Raw genomic sequence first — 17,139 nt, 5'->3', positions numbered from 1 at the left:
TCCGCTTCTATAGGCCGCCTGCCATGTGACGTTGCAGTGAGGCCGCACGACCCGCCCCCTTAGGAAGGAAGCGGGTCGCCAGCCAGAGCGACATCACAGGGCAGGTAAGTGTGTGTGAAGCTGCCGTAGCGATAATGTTCGCTACGGCAGCTATCACAAGATATCGCATGTGCGACGGGGCGGGTACTATCGCGCTCAGCATCGCTATCATCGGCTAGCGATGTCGCAGCATGCAAAGTACCCCTAACTTCTGAATGTCCTTTTTAAAATGTGGAGCCCAAAACTGAATCCCATTATTCTAGATGTTGCCTTACAAGTGATTTATAAAGGGATAATAATACGTTGGGATCACGGGATCTAATCTCTCTTTTTTACACCTTAGAATCTTGTTTGCTCTAGCAGCTGCTGCTTGACATTGAGTGCTGCTGCTCAACTTATTTGTAATTAGAATACGCAGTCAAGTGTGGATTACATGCATTTTTGTGTGTTTTTCACGGCTGGAACACGGTAACAATGCAATGCGGTTTTTAATTGCGACTTATAAAAATGAACTGCAGGTAAAACTGACCTTGATAGTACAATATTACAAAACGATCTGGATAAGATGTCAGAATGGGCAGACACTTGGCAAATGAGATTTAATGTTGATAAATGTAAAGTAATGCACCTAGGACGGAGTAATCCTATAACTGCGTATACATTAAATGGAAGTAAACTCGGGACTACAGAACAGGAGAAGGACTTGGGTATTCTCATTACAAATAAGCTGAGCAGCAGCTCTCAATGTCAGGCAGCAGCTGCTAAAGCAAACAAGATTTTAGGGTGTATAAAAAGAGAAATTAGATCCCGTGATCCCAGCGTATTGTTACCCCTCTATAAATCACTTGTAAGGCCACATCTGGAATATGGGATCCAGTTTTGGGCTCCACATTTTAAAAAGGACATCAGAAGTAAGAATCAATTCAAAGGTGACTAACTAGACTACTACAAGGAATGGAAGGCCTCCCATATGATGAGAGGTTGAAAAAGTTAGCTATGTTTAGCTTAGAAGAAAGACGTCTCAGAGGAGATCTCATTTCTATGTATAAATACATGTGTGGTCAATATAAAGGACTGGCACATGACTTATTCCTTCCAAAGACAGTACTAAGGACCAGGGGGCACTCACTGCGAATGGAAGAAAAGCGATTCCAGCAGCTAAATAGGAAAGGGTTCTTTACAGTTAGAGCGGTCAGACTGTGGAATGCCGACCACAAGAGGTAGTAATTGCAGATACTATAAGGCTATGTGCACACGTTGCTTTTTTTTCAGCGCGGAAAAAAACGCACCCTCTGGCAGAGGGGAGAATTGTAAACAATGCTTTTTGAGAAAAAGGCATCGAAAACGCATGCGTTTTTCATGCGTTTTTCATGCGTTTTTTTAGGTGCGTTTTTTAAGACTTGTCAGTGTTAATAAAGTTGGTTGAACACAGACCTTTGGAAAAAAAACCTGTGATGTCATTTCCTTCTCCACATTCTGTTTGGATAAATGGGAGGGCTTGGAATGGAAGGAGCACCATTTGAATTTTGGAAAAGTTGAAATAAACTTCGCGCACCGAGCCCCTTAGGTACCTATACGTCAGAAAACCCCCACAAGTGACGCCATTTTGGAATCTGCACCCCTCAAGGATTTTATTCAGGAGTATATTAAGCATTTTGAATCCACAGCTACTTCACCCAAAATGTTGCTGTAGCAACAATATTCTCACTTTTAGGCCCGTTTCACACGTCAGTGAAAAACACTGACGTTTTTCACTGGCGTGTAAAACACGCACATGTCCCTCCGTGTGCCGTGAATCACGGCATACATGGGTTGTCTAAGTGCAATCCGGGCTCCGTTCTCCGTGGCCCGTGATTGCACTTAGAGATTAACTCACCTGCGCCTGCTCCCACTCTCCATGGTGCTGATCGCTCCCGCGGTGCAGCATCCGGCCGGCGCTGACCCCCGCAGCAGCTGCTTCCGGGTCAGCTGTGTCGTGCATCATGAATATGCACGACAATAATGAGCCGGCTCAGAAGCAGCAAGCTGTACGGGCTGCAGAGGACATCGCTGGACGCCGGGTGAGTTAAAATGATTTTTATTTTAAAAGCACGTTTTTTTTCTGGCACGTGTTTCACGGACCACACCACTGCGTGGTCCGTGGGACATCAGTGATGCCAGAAAAAAATGGACATGTCTCCGTGCGGCAATCACGCACACGCGGGTACGCTGCACGGAGACACGTGCAGTGACAAATCACTGATGTGTGAGCAGACCCATTCATTATAATGGGTCTGCGTATGTCAGTGATCCTGGTACGTTTAAAAAAAAGCACAAACGTCCCAGAATCACTGACGTGTGAAAGAGGCCTAAGGCTATGTGGCCATGATCCAGCGACACGGCGTCTAGTACACAGTGTCAGCCTTCCTGCAGCTGCCCATGCCCACGATTTGGGTTCAGGCTGTTGTGGAGCTCTATTCTACCTGCAGAGAACACTCTCGTCTCCGTAGCATAAATTGACATGCTGAGGCTCGGGAAGCCACGCCACCGGTCAGTTTATGCTGCGGAGAAAAGAAGCACAGTGGGCATGGGATCTCCAAAAATCCTTCCACTGTGCTTCTACTGCACAACGCAGCGTTATGGACGCAGGGAAAACACTCAGCGCCCATAACGCTGCAAACCCTGATTGTGGGCACACAACCTAAAAAGCGTCAATGGATGAATGGATGTCAAATATATATAACGTCCCACCCCCGCCTGCATATTCTAAGCTGGCACCTTTAGTACCTTTCATGTGGCACTAAAGGGTGCCTAGCTTAGTATTTATCCAATAAAAAAAAATGAAAAAAATGGCGTGGGGTCCCCCCTATTTTTGATAGCCAGTCAGGGTAAAGCAGACAGCTGTAGCCTGCAAACCACAGCTGGCAGCTTCATCTTGGCTGTTGATCAATTTGGAGGGCTCCCCAGGCTTTTTTTTTTTATTTATAAATAAAGAATTAAAAAAAAAATAACGTGGGGTCCCCCAAATAGATCACCAGCCAAGGTGAAGCTGACAGCTGGGGTCTGGTATTCTCAGGGTGGGAAGAGCCATGGTTATTGGACTCTTCCCAGCCTAAAAATAGCAGGCCGCAGCCGCCCCAGAAGTGGCGCATCCATTAGATGCGCCAATCCTGGCGCTTCGCTCCAACTCATCCCGCGCCCTGGTGCTTTGGCAAACGGGGTAATAAATGGGGTTGATACCAGATGTGTAATGTCACCTGGCATCAAGCCCAGCAATTAGTGATGTCACGGCGTCTATTAGATACCCGACATAACTAATTGACAGTAAACAAAAGCAAAAAAAAATGACAAAAAAATTTTTATTAGAAAAAACACTCCCCAAATCATTCCCTTGTTCTCCAATTTAATCAAAAAATTTGAAAAAAATGGGTCCGCAAAAATCCATATGGACGTCCCACGTCGCCTCTGGACCTTCTAGAATATGGGGGCACGTTCAGGGAACGTATCCCCCATTTTCTAGGAGGGCAGACCCTCCATTTGAGGAGAGTGGGTGCCAAAAATCTGCACCCACTCTCCCCGGGTCACAGCTGCAGAGTGCCGAGCAGCCAGCACAGCTCTCTGAACACAGTGCTGGCTGTCAGCTGCTCTGCTCATGTGACCGGCCAGCGTGCACTGTGAAGGAGGAGGGGGCCGCGGGGGATCAGCGCTGCGACCGGACAGGTAAGGGGGAATACCGGGGGAATAGGGGGTGACCTGGCAGGGCCGGGGGGGGCATTTTTCTGTCGCATGTGTTATTGCACATGCGACAGAAATCATAGGAGCAGGGCGGCCGGTGCGCTACTGTGTGCGCGGCCATGTTGGATTTTCGGGAGGGGGGTCGGGGGTCGGGGCGGGCACTTTGGCGACACCGGGGGCTTTCCTGGACTTTGCCAGGAAGTGAGGTCAACAGGAAACCTCTTGACCTCACTTCCAGGTAAATGCCTGCGTTCTGGCATGCCGACAAAGGCCGCGGACCACAACAAAAAAGCAGCTCACTGCGGTGTAGCTGCGTTCTGACCCACATCATTGATTCAATGGGGGAGAGAACGCAGCTACAATGCACAAAAGAAGTGACATGCTGCTTTTCTTTCCGCACCGATTTTTGCCATCCAAAACGCTGCGTTTAGAAACGCAGCATGTGCACTGATTTTTCGGCTTTCTCATACACTTTGCTGGGAAAGCTGAAAGCATGCAATTTGCCACTGAAACGCTGCGGTTCTAAACGCAGCATTTCCGCGGTAAAAACGCAAAGTGTGCACACAGCCTAACAGCTTTTAAAAAAGGGCTGGATGACTTCCTCAGTACACATAACATTGTTGGTTATAAATGACTTAGTGACAAAATATATAATTGGTGGAGGAAGGTTGAACTAGATGGACCTAGAGCTTTTTTCAACCTAAGTAACTATGTAAAAAAAAACAAAACACATAGGGAATGAGATTTCTTCTATCGTGGGACTTGACCTAAGTGTGTGTAAGGGGAAATGCATCGGGGTAATTCCTGATATCAATAACTTACCAGTTGAAAATGGCAAATAATGTAGTAAATGTATCCACTAATAGTGTTAAAAACACAATTACTATCAAAATCACGGATTTACCAAAACCTATGAGAGAGAAAAAACAATGAGAAACCTTTATAATCAATCGTGTACAAAACATACAATTATCTACCAAATAATTCTATAACAAATATTGTGCTGAAGTTTTAATATATTGAATATGTGACTCTTTTCCATGATAGCCGTAAAACTAGTGCAAAATACTACATTGTATATACAAAATGCTCTACTAATATCCTATAGTTACTGACCTAACATCTTCATCTCTTTCCCCTCACATCACCCCATAGGGCTAAGTCATCTGTTCCGTGTACATATGGTTCCATATTGTGACATCATCATTTTGCATTATGATGTAATCATAACCATGTGCAACGATGAGTCCATTGAATACTATATGTGAACAGGGGCATGCAAAAGTTTGGGCACCCCTGGTCAAAATAAATATTATTGAGAACAAGTAAGCAGATTATAAATTTAAATGATCTCTAAAATACATGAAGTTGAAGACGACACATTTCCATTGTATTTTAGGCACTTTTTTTAAAAAATTTTTTTTACATTTTTAACATTAGAAAAATTACAAAAAGGAAAATGAGCCGATGCAAAAGTTTAGGCACCCATGAAGATGAAAGTCCCTCAAACAAGAACTGTCTGGCTACAAAATGCATTTACAAGCTGTGACACTTACCAAAGGGGGGTGCTACTAGTTACTAACTATGCAGGGTTCCCAAACTTTTGCATCATCCCCGTTTCCTTTTTTGTTAATTTTAAAATTTATAAGTTGAAAATATAAAAATACAAAGGAAATGTGTCATCTTTTATGCCTCAACTTGCTTAACTGTTCACAATAACAATTATAAATATAAATAACAATAATTTAATAATTTTGATCTGATCAGGGGTGCTGAAAACCTTTACATGCTATATATATATATATATATATATATATATATATCCACACACATATATATATATACATACAAATATATATTTTTATATATATATATATGTCTATCTATCTATATATGTGTACATATATATATATATATATATATACATATATATATATATATATATATACATATTAGATATCCTAAATTCCTGACACAAATAAAAAATCTGCACATTTGCAATGCGTTTTTCCCACTTCTTTGGTGCATTTTTTTACATGCATTTGGGGTTTAAAAACGCTGGCAAAAACACTGAAAAAATGTACGTGCTGCAATATATTTTCTGCATCAAATCTGAAAGGGGAAAATTAGGAACATGCACAACACTAGAATTCTCAATGACTTTCCTGGCATAAAAAAACACATAAAAAATGCAGTGAAAAACACTGTGGAAAGAGAGCGCAATAGGGTCTTACCCCACAAACAATTTAGGGTATGATTCACAGAGGTTACTCACCAAGTGTAGTTGTGAAAGTCACAACCACTATGCAGGCATATAAACTGGGTCAGCGGCAGCAGTCATCCCTGTGATGAATAATTTTGGTAAGGAGATGGATGTTTAAATACCGCGCCAAAGACCACTAGTGCAGGAGATGAATTTAACGTGACTTTATTCCATGTTCAGGTCTACGCGTTTCAGGAGCATCCGCTCCCTTCCTCAGGACAACACAGGCACAAGCAACATCAAAACCAGCAATCAAAGAATGAGCCGAAAACTATATACCTTCCGGTGTGACGTCATTGATACGCCCACTTGAACCAGAAAAGAAAAAAATCGGCGGGAATTGCACACATTCACTGAATAACACAGCAACATAATTTCAGTGCAAAAACCGCTTTGCCTTATCATAAACATATCTATTAAAAATATCATAAAACTTCCAGTTTAATAAAAAGAAAAAGAAAAATTGTTGGAGTCCCGTGTGTTTGTGAAAATAGAAAAATAATATATGTATGAAAGAATAGTGGTTATGTGAAAATGGACCAAGCGGTGAATCAGGATAGAACCTACAAGACATCCAATTAATATGTGTAAAGAATGTGACAGGGGATTAAACCATTAGACCATACAAGGCAGGCAGCGGTACATATAAGAACCCGTTCCTGCATCAACAAAAAACCAATTGTGAGTGCTATAAACACACTGTATAAAATACAGGGAGCTGAAAACTGCACTTCTCAGAACAAATGAGGTCGTGAAAGTTCAAACCGTGGGAAAGAAACCTATACGCATGCGGGAAAAAAGGTAAGAAGCGAGATAGATATGTGAGGTCGAGAAAGTTCAAAGCGTGAGAAAAACACCAATGCGCATGCGTACATACAGAAGACCAATGTGAAAGTGAATGAAACAGTGAGCATATATCAAAAACCAGAATTTACATCTAATTACAAGAATTAGAAAGGACAATAAATACAAAAATATATAAATATTAATATATGTACAACAATTTTTTGCAATCATTAAAATTACACAACCAACATGGATGCTAGCAAAAACATAAAACTAAAAATAATAATAAAAACAATATTAAAATATGAGGTAAGACCTGAATATGAGCTATAAAAAACACAATTAAAACCACATTAAAACCAACAATACAATTGCACGTTAATCAATTTTATAATTAATACCCTGACGTATACACCTAATAATTATATATAAATTTATTTGTACGTATATGGGTATATATGTATATATAACACAGAACAAAAAAGATAAAAAACCTATATATATATATATATATATACATAAAAAAATGTATACACATATATATATAAAATTTTAATTTTTTTTTTTTTTTTTTATAAAACCAAAAAGCAAAGACCCCTAATGAAAAAGGTCGGTTACCTCGTTCAACCCCAACGGTTTAAGGGTATTTAACTTATAAATCCAATACGTTTCCTTTTTGTTTAATAATTCATTCCGATTAGGGGTATATGGGGGTATTTGCTCAATAGGAGTAACTTTAAGACAAAATTTTTTATCATGAACCATGGTCATATGCCTAGATAGGCCATGGAGCATAAACCCAATTTTTACATTGTGCCTATGTGAGTTCATTCGATTATGCAGGGCTTGCGTGGTCCTGCCCACATAACGCATACCACAGTCACACTCAATAAGGTAGACAACAAATTCAGATTGACACGTGAGATGACTCTTAATAGTGAACTCAGTACCTCCTGGAGACGAACCAAAGAACTCCCTTCTGTGCTGTATGGATCTACAACAAAGACAGTTTTTTATACCACATTTAAAAACTCCAACAGGTTTATTACTTAAAGGTGCAGGTAAAAGGGTCCTCAATCTACTGGGGGCTAACTGATTTTTTAGACTGGAAGCCCTCCTAAACGTAATCCCAGGTTTTTTTGGGAGAACATCCCTCAAAAAGGGATCATTAAGAAGAATGTTCCAATGTCTTTGAATGACATTTTTTATGGCCACACTATCCCTACTGTAAGTAGTCAAGAAATTTAAAGAAAAATTAGGCTCATTCTTGAAACATTTTTTTGTCATAGGCTCATTCTTTTTCCCTTTAATTAATTCCACCTGTTGGGATTTTAAATTCTCTTTATAGGCTCTTTTAATCACCGAATGTGGATATTTTTTATTTAAAAATCTGTCCTTTAGGACCCCTGCCTGTTCAATAAAATCCTTATTAAGGGTACAATTCCTACGTATCCTCTGATATTGATTTCTAGGCACATTTAACAGCCATTTACAATAATGATCACTAGTAAAATCAATATATCCATTACTGTCCACCTTTTTGAAGAACGTTTTAGTAATAATAGTGCCCTCCTCATGCTTAATGGTGAGGTCCAAAAAATCTATAGTTTTCTTGTCCACTGAAGGAGAAAACGTAAGGCCCCAATTATTGTTCTTTATATGTTCCAGGAAAGGAGTTAAACTATTTTCAGAGTCATCCCAAATCATAAATAAATCATCAATATACCTTTTATAGATGATAATATGTTTAGAGAATTTAGAAGAATATATATATTGCAACTCAAATAATCCCATGAACAAATTTGCAAACGTGGGTGCCACCTTCGAGCCCATCGCCACCCCACGTCGCTGGCGATACAATACATCCTGGAAGGTAAAAAAATTATTCACCAGAATGAACTCCATGCCCTCCAAAATAAAGTTTTTTTGCGCCTCTGGTAGGCGGTCATCAACCCCCAGGAATTGCTGAAATACCTCGAGACCCAGATCATGTAATATATTTGTGTATAATGCAGCAATATCTAGTGAAACAAACCGGTAGGACTCCTTCCATTCAATATCCTTAATAATGTTAATAAGGTGGGTGGAATCACGTAAAAAACTTTTTAACCTGACCACATGTATACCCATTATCTGGTCTATATAAGCTGCTAGGTTCTCGGTTAGTGAACCAATACCAGAAATAATAGGTCTCCCTGGAGGGTTGTGGAGAGATTTATGAATTTTGGGTAGGTGGTAATAAAATGCTATCTTGGGATTTTTAACCTCCAGAAATTTTGTTTCATCTTTATTAAGTATCCCTCTCTGTGTTGCATCTTTTATCAAAGTATAATACTTTTTTAAAGAAAGATCATACTGAGCCATCTCCACCACTTCATAATGAGCCGGATTCAAAAGATTCCTCATTGCCTCAGACAAATATGTCTCTTTATTTTGTATAACTATACCCCCCCCCCCTTATCTGCATTTCTAATAATTATGGATGGGTTATTTTTTAAACCTAAGAGGGCCGCCCTCTCCTCCTTATTCAGATTAGACTTGAAAGGTGCTTTATTAAGCGCAAGTCTTTTAAAATCTTCAAGGACTAGATCGTAATACGTTTTTAAATGGTGTCCCTTACTCTGAAGAGGATAGAAATTAGATTTAACCTTACAGTCAGTATGGAAAAAATCATCCACAGGTGAAACAGTCACCTGCGGGTTGTGCTTATTGACTTGAAAATGACGAGTAAGAGTCAATTTTCTGATAAATTTTTGTAGGTCAATATACATCTCAAAATCATTTGAATTTTTTGCCGGACAAAAGGACAGTCCCTTACTCAATACATCCAATTCTCCTTTTGTAAGAATGTGACTGGACAGATTAAAAATGCCCTTATTGGCAGGGTCTATTGTGGGCCTCTTCTCTCTTTTTTGTTTGACCCTAAAGCCAGCCCTGGTTCCTCGGTAATGTTTTTTCTTTTTCCCACTCGCGGTGTGAGGAAATGTATAATCTGGGGTTGGGTGCTCCTGGCCCCCGGTAAAAAAGGAACACATTTGTCTCCCTCACGAGTATTATCAATAGTAACTATGCCTTTTGCAGAGTCATCAATAATTGTGGCCGTGGATACCATTAAGGTGGGCATCTCTAGTGGACCCTGTTCAGGAGGTAATGGGATGTATTCATCATGTATGGACATATCCAATAAGTCCAATACATCTTTATCCATAATATCTTCTTCAATGACTGATATACTGACTTTTTCTCGTTCTATTTCTAGATCTCTATTTTTTCGTATTCTCTCTATTTGTAGCCTGAGGGCTTCTAATTGCTTCCTAGTCTCCGTGAAATCTCTGGGAGCAGTATCGGAAAATAAAGTAGAGCCAGGGTCTACAAGGGCTGGTTTAATCTGTTTGGGACTAGGAATAATAATCGGGTCCCTACTAGTGATTACAGTAAAAACCTCATCCGTTATGGTGGGTAAAGGGGATTCAGAATTAGGGGCACCCATAGGGTTAGAGGGGGGAGGGCGTTTTGCCTGTCCCCCATCAACACTGTCAATGCTATTATTTCTGATGGACACATTGGAATTTTTCCTATGAAATTTACTATTGAAAAAATTCCTATGCTGGCTGTTACGTCTAGGTCTATGATTAAAAGGCGTCCTATGTGTTACCTTATCAGAAAATTCTGAACTTTTTTTATCAGTAACCATATCTTGTCTATCCCGTTGTAATTTTTTAGATTTACGGAATATGGTGTCCTGTTCTAATTTTCTATTTTCACAAACACACGGGACTCCAACAATTTTTCTTTTTCTTTTTATTAAACTGGAAGTTTTATGATATTTTTAATAGATATGTTTATGATAAGGCAAAGCGGTTTTTGCACTGAAATTATGTTGCTGTGTTATTCAGTGAATGTGTGCAATTCCCGCCGATTTTTTTCTTTTCTGGTTCAAGTGGGCGTATCAATGACGTCACACCGGAAGGTATATAGTTTTCGGCTCATTCTTTGATTGCTGGTTTTGATGTTGCTTGTGCCTGTGTTGTCCTGAGGAAGGGAGCGGATGCTCCTGAAACGCGTAGACCTGAACATGGAATAAAGTCACGTTAAATTCATCTCCTGCACTAGTGGTCTTTGGCGCGGTATTTAAACATCCATCTCCTTACCAAAATTATTCATCACAGGGATGACTGCTGCCGCTGACCCAGTTTATATGCCTGCATAGTGGTTGTGACTTTCACAACTACACTTGGTGAGTAACCTCTGTGAATCATACCCTAAATTGTTTGTGGGGTAAGACCCTATTGCGCTCTCTTTCCACAGTGTTTTTCACGGTTTTTCTTGGATCTGGCGTGACCAGCTCTTCTGTGTGTGGATCTAGCAGCAGAGGGTCGTTTTTCACCTAAGATGGAATATTTTAACAACCGACTTTCCTCAAGAGAAAAATTAATTCTACAAACAGTAGGTGCACCCGTGGTTCATAGAACCAATTGGGATCATGATTTACCTAACATATACTCTGAGGAGGATACTGCATGCATGATAAAACTGTTTCATCGACTGGAAGATTTGTTGAAAGAGGAACTTAGATTTGGGCTGGATGCCAGGTTCCTCATGATTTACATGGAGGAGAAGTTGTGCCCGTGGGGCTTAAGAATCACACATGACTCTCCCTTTCCATCCGATTTGATTTTCACGGCAGAATGGGATGGTATTCTCTGTAATTGTATGCAGAGCATGTTACAGTGCTTACATAAGAAAAGAATTACTATTGCGGATGAAGCAACTAATAACATTAATGATTTGTATAAAGAGTTGAACAAATTTGATCTACATCCGGAATATAAAATTCACAATTCTGATATTAATACTAGGTTAACTCAATTAGAACAGGACACCATATTCCGTAAATCTAAAAAATTACAACGGGATAGACAAGATATGGTTACTGATAAAAAAAGTTCAGAATTTTCTGATAAGGTAACACATAGGACGCCTTTTAATCATAGACCTAGACGTAACAGCCAGCATAGGAATTTTTTCAATAGTAAATTTCATAGGAAAAATTCCAATGTGTCCATCAGAAATAATAGCATTGACAGTGTTGATGGGGGACAGGCAAAACGCCCTCCCCCCTCTAACCCTATGGGTGCCCCTAATTCTGAATCCCCTTTACCCACCATAACGGATGAGGTTTTTACTGTAATCACTAGTAGGGACCCGATTATTATTCCTAGTCCCAAACAGATTAAACCAGCCCTTGTAGACCCTGGCTCTACTTTATTTTCCGATACTGCTCCCAGAGATTTCACGGAGACTAGGAAGCAATTAGAAGCCCTCAGGCTACAAATAGAGAGAATACGAAAAAATAGAGATCTAGAAATAGAACGAGAAAAAGTCAGTATATCAGTCATTGAAGAAGATATTATGGATAAAGATGTATTGGACGTATTGGATATGTCCATACATGATGAATACATCCCATTACCTCCTGAACAGGGTCCACTAGAGATGCCCACCTTAATGGTATCCACGGCCACAATTATTGATGACTCTGCAAAAGGCATAGTTACTATTGATAATACTCGTGAGGGAGACAAATGTGTTCCTTTTTTACCGGGGGCCAGGAGCACCCAACCCCAGATTATACATTTCCTCACACCGCGAGTGGGAAAAAGAAAAAACATTACCGAGGAACCAGGGCTGGCTTTAGGGTCAAACAAAAAAGAGAGAAGAGGCCCACAATAGACCCTGCCAATAAGGGCATTTTTAATCTGTCCAGTCACATTCTTACAAAAGGAGAATTGGATGTATTGAGTAAGGGACTGTCCTTTTGTCCGGCAAAAAATTCAAATGATTTTGAGATGTATATTGACCTACAAAAATTTATCAGAAAATTGACTCTTACTCGTCATTTTCAAGTCAATAAGCACAACCCGCAGGTGACTGTTTCACCTGTGGATGATTTTTTCCATACTGACTGTAAGGTTAAATCTAATTTCTATCCTCTTCAGAGTAAGGGACACCATTTAAAAACGTATTACGATCTAGTCCTTGAAGATTTTAAAAGACTTGCGCTTAATAAAGCACCTTTCAAGTCTAATCTGAATAAGGAGGAGAGGGCGGCCCTCTTAGGTTTAAAAAATAACCCATCCATAATTATTAGAAATGCAGATAAGGGGGGGGGGGTATAGTTATACAAAATAAAGAGACATATTTGTCTGAGGCAATGAGGAATCTTTTGAATCCGGCTCATTATGAAGTGGTGGAGATGGCTCAGTATGATCTTTCTTTAAAAAAGTATTATACTTTGATAAAAGATGCAACACAGAGAGGGATACTTAATAAAGATGAAACAAAATTTCTGGAGGTTAAAAATCCCAAGATAGCATTTTATTACCACCTACCCAAAATTCATAAATCTCTCCACAACCCTCCAGGGAGACCTATTATTTCTGGTATTGGTTCACTAACCGAGAACCTAGCAGCTTATATAGACCAGATAATGGGTATACATGTGGTCAGGTTAAAAAGTTTTTTACGTGATTCCACCCACCTTATTAACATTATTAAGGATATTGAATGGAAGGAGTCCTACCGGTTTGTTTCACTAGATATTGCTGCATTATACACAAATATATTACATGATCTGGGTCTCGAGGTATTTCAGCAATTCCTGGGGGTTGATGACCGCCTACCAGAGGCGCAAAAAAACTTTATTTTGGAGAGCATGGAGTTCATTCTGGTGAATAATTTTTTTACCTTCCAGGATGTATTGTATCGCCAGCGACGTGGGGTGGCGATGGGCTCGAAGGTGGCACCCACGTTTGCAAATTTGTTCATGGGATTATTTGAGTTGCAATATATATATTCTTCTAAATTCTCTAAACATATTATCATCTATAAAAGGTATATTGATGATTTATTTATGATTTGGGATGACTCTGAAAATAGTTTAACTCCTTTCCTGGAACATATAAAGAACAATAATTGGGGCCTTACGTTTTCTCCTTCAGTGGACAAGAAAACTATAGATTTTTTGGACCTCACCATTAAGCATGAGGAGGGCACTATTATTACTAAAACGTTCTTCAAAAAGGTGGACAGTAATGGATATATTGATTTTACTAGTGATCATTATTGTAAATGGCTGTTAAATGTGCCTAGAAATCAATATCAGTGGATACGTAGGAATTGTACCCTTAATAAGGATTTTATTGAACAGGCAGGGGTCCTAAAGGACAGATTTTTAAATAAAAAATATCCACATTCGGTGATTAAAAGAGCCTATAAAGAGAATTTAAAATCCCAACAGGTGGAATTAATTAAAGGGAAAAAGAATGAGCCTATGACAAAAAAATGTTTCAAGAATGAGCCTAATTTTTCTTTAAATTTCTTGACTACTTACAGTAGGGATAGTGTGGCCATAAAAAATGTCATTCAAAGACATTGGAACATTCTTCTTAATGATCCCTTTTTGAGGGATGTTCTCCCAAAAAAACCTGGGATTACGTTTAGGAGGGCTTCCAGTCTAAAAAATCAGTTAGCCCCCAGTAGATTGAGGACCCTTTTACCTGCACCTTTAAGTAATAAACCTGTTGGAGTTTTTAAATGTGGTATAAAAAACTGTCTTTGTTGTAGATCCATACAGCACAGAAGGGAGTTCTTTGGTTCGTCTCCAGGAGGTACTGAGTTCACTATTAAGAGTCATCTCACGTGTCAATCTGAATTTGTTGTCTACCTTATTGAGTGTGACTGTGGTATGCGTTATGTGGGCAGGACCACGCAAGCCCTGCATAATCGAATGAACTCGCATAGGCACAATGTAAAAATTGGGTTTATGCTCCATGGCCTATCTAGGCATATGGCCATGGTTCATGATAAAAAATTTTGTCTTAAAGTTACTCCTATTGAGCAAATACCCCCATATACCCCTAATCGGAATGAATTATTAAACAAAAAGGAAACGTATTGGATTTATAAGTTAAATACCCTTAAACCGTTGGGGTTGAACGAGGTAACCGACCTTTTTCATTAGGGGTCTTTGCTTTTTGGTTTTATAAAAAAAAAAAAAAAAAAAAAAAAAAAAATTTTAAAATTTTATATATATATGTGTATACATTTTTTTATGTATATATATATATATATAGGTTTTTTATCTTTTTTGTTCTGTGTTATATATACATATATACCCATATACGTACAAATAAATTTATATATAATTATTAGGTGTATACGTCAGGGTATTAATTATAAAATTGATTAACGTGCAATTGTATTGTTGGTTTTAATGTAGTTTTAATTGTGTTTTTTATAGCTCATATTCAGGTCTTACCTCATATTTTAATATTGTTTTTATTATTATTTTTAGTTTTATGTTTTTGCTAGCATCCATGTTGGTTGTGTAATTTTAATGATTGCAAAAAATTGTTGTACATATATTAATATTTATATATTTTTGTATTTATTGTCCTTTCTAATTCTTGTAATTAGATGTAAATTCTGGTTTTTGATATATGCTCACTGTTTCATTCACTTTCACATTGGTCTTCTGTATGTACGCATGCGCATTGGTGTTTTTCTCACGCTTTGAACTTTCTCGACCTCACATATCTATCTCGCTTCTTACCTTTTTTCCCGCATGCGTATAGGTTTCTTTCCCACGGTTTGAACTTTCACGACCTCATTTGTTCTGAGAAGTGCAGTTTTCAGCTCCCTGTATTTTATACAGTGTGTTTATAGCACTCACAATTGGTTTTTTGTTGATGCAGGAACGGGTTCTTATATGTACCGCTGCCTGCCTTGTATGGTCTAATGGTTTAATCCCCTGTCACATTCTTTACACATATTAATTGGATGTCTTGTAGGTTCTATCCTGATTCACCGCTTGGTCCATTTTCACATAACCACTATTCTTTCATACATATATTATTTTTCTATTTTCACAAACACACGGGACTCCAACAATTTTTCTTTTTCTTTTTATTAAACTGGAAGTTTTATGATATTTTTAATAGATATGTTTATGATAAGGCAAAGCGGTTTTTGCACTGAAATTATGTTGCTGTGTTATTCAGTGAATGTGTGCAATTCCCGCCGATTTTTTTCTTTTCTGGTTCAAGTGGGCGTATCAATGACGTCACACCGGAAGGTATATAGTTTTCGGCTCATTCTTTGATTGCTGGTTTTGATGTTGCTTGTGCCTGTGTTGTCCTGAGGAAGGGAGCGGATGCTCCTGAAACGCGTAGACCTGAACATGGAATAAAGTCACGTTAAATTCATCTCCTGCACTAGTGGTCTTTGGCGCGGTATTTAAACATCCATCTCCTTACCAAAATTATAAAAAATGCAGTGTGTGTTCATAGCCTAAATCCAAAATTCTACTGAAGGAAATTATAGAAATTTTTAGGAGTCACATTGCCCGTAAAACCTTTGGTATGTACATAATTAAAAATTGGAAATTAAACTTCTAATATCCTGGAGCTACAAACCTAACATCTTGGTCTCGCCTTCACTTCACCACAAAGACCTCAGTTAGCCGTACCGCTTGTCTAGAACGCTCTCTATTGTGATATCATCGAGCATTGCCCATTATGATGTCATCATGCCAAGCATGAGCAGTTGATGAGACCTGGTTAATATTTAGATCTTGGTCTCTCTGCAATCATTACAACCTGAATGGTTGATTAATGTTGACGTTGCGGTTAAGATAAATTCTAATATCTAGTGGCACACATCTAATATATAAAGCTGAATATGTATATGTATGTGTGTATGTATGTATGTATGTATGTATGTGTGTATGTCCGGGATTGGCATCTGCACCGTCGCAGCTACAGCCACAAAATTTTGCACACTCACACGACTGGACCCTGAGAGCGTCATAGGCTATGTTGTGAGGCGAAATTTTAACCCCGCGCGTTCCAATATACCAATCAATTTTGCCCCTATCTACATAATGGGGAAAAAGTGAAACGAAAAGTGTATCCACACCGTCGCATTTACAATCACGAAATTTTGCACAGACACCTCATGTGACCCAGGGAACGTCATAGACTATGTTTTGACAGGAAAATTTAACCCCGCGCTTTTCAGTTACTCTCCAAAAAACATGCCTCCATTAAAGTAAATGGAGCCTGGAACTACAGGTTATTAGTAGGAGCTGTGATTGGTTGCTATAGGAACAAAAGACATTCCTAGTATAAGAAGCTTATATGTGAGGTAATAAGATGTCGGTGGGGAGACGGATAGAGGGAGACAGACAGAAAGACAGACAGAGAGACAGACAGACAGGGAAAGAGACAGACAGAGACAGACCTGGAAAGAGACAGACCTGGAAAGAAACTTACCTG

The 17,139-nt window shown here is 39.1% G+C and overlaps 1 protein-coding gene across 2 annotated transcripts in view; it reads right to left on the bottom strand.

The window, feature by feature from the left end:
* Positions 1-16,298, bottom strand: part of LOC142294999 (uncharacterized) — a 28,554-nt gene extending 12,256 nt beyond the window's left edge. The window contains exons 1-2 of one of the 2 annotated variants that reach the window (XM_075338067.1): positions 16,279-16,298; positions 4,576-4,663 (exon numbers count right to left, since the gene is read on the bottom strand). In XM_075338067.1, the coding sequence (XP_075194182.1) occupies positions 4,576-4,663; positions 16,279-16,285 (95 nt within the window). In that variant the 5' untranslated portion in view covers positions 16,286-16,298. Of the gene's footprint in view, positions 1-4,575; positions 4,664-4,869; positions 4,892-16,278 lie in introns of those variants that run through there. The other variant, XM_075338066.1, reaches the window with a different exon arrangement.
* Between the last annotated feature and the right edge of the window lie 841 nt (positions 16,299-17,139).

The sequence above is a fragment of the Anomaloglossus baeobatrachus genome, chromosome 3 (genome assembly GCF_048569485.1).
Source record: "Anomaloglossus baeobatrachus isolate aAnoBae1 chromosome 3, aAnoBae1.hap1, whole genome shotgun sequence".
Lineage (NCBI taxonomy): Eukaryota > Metazoa > Chordata > Amphibia > Anura > Aromobatidae > Anomaloglossus > Anomaloglossus baeobatrachus.
Note: the sequence above shows the minus strand (reverse complement) of the source record. Positions and strands in the feature narration are given on the sequence as shown.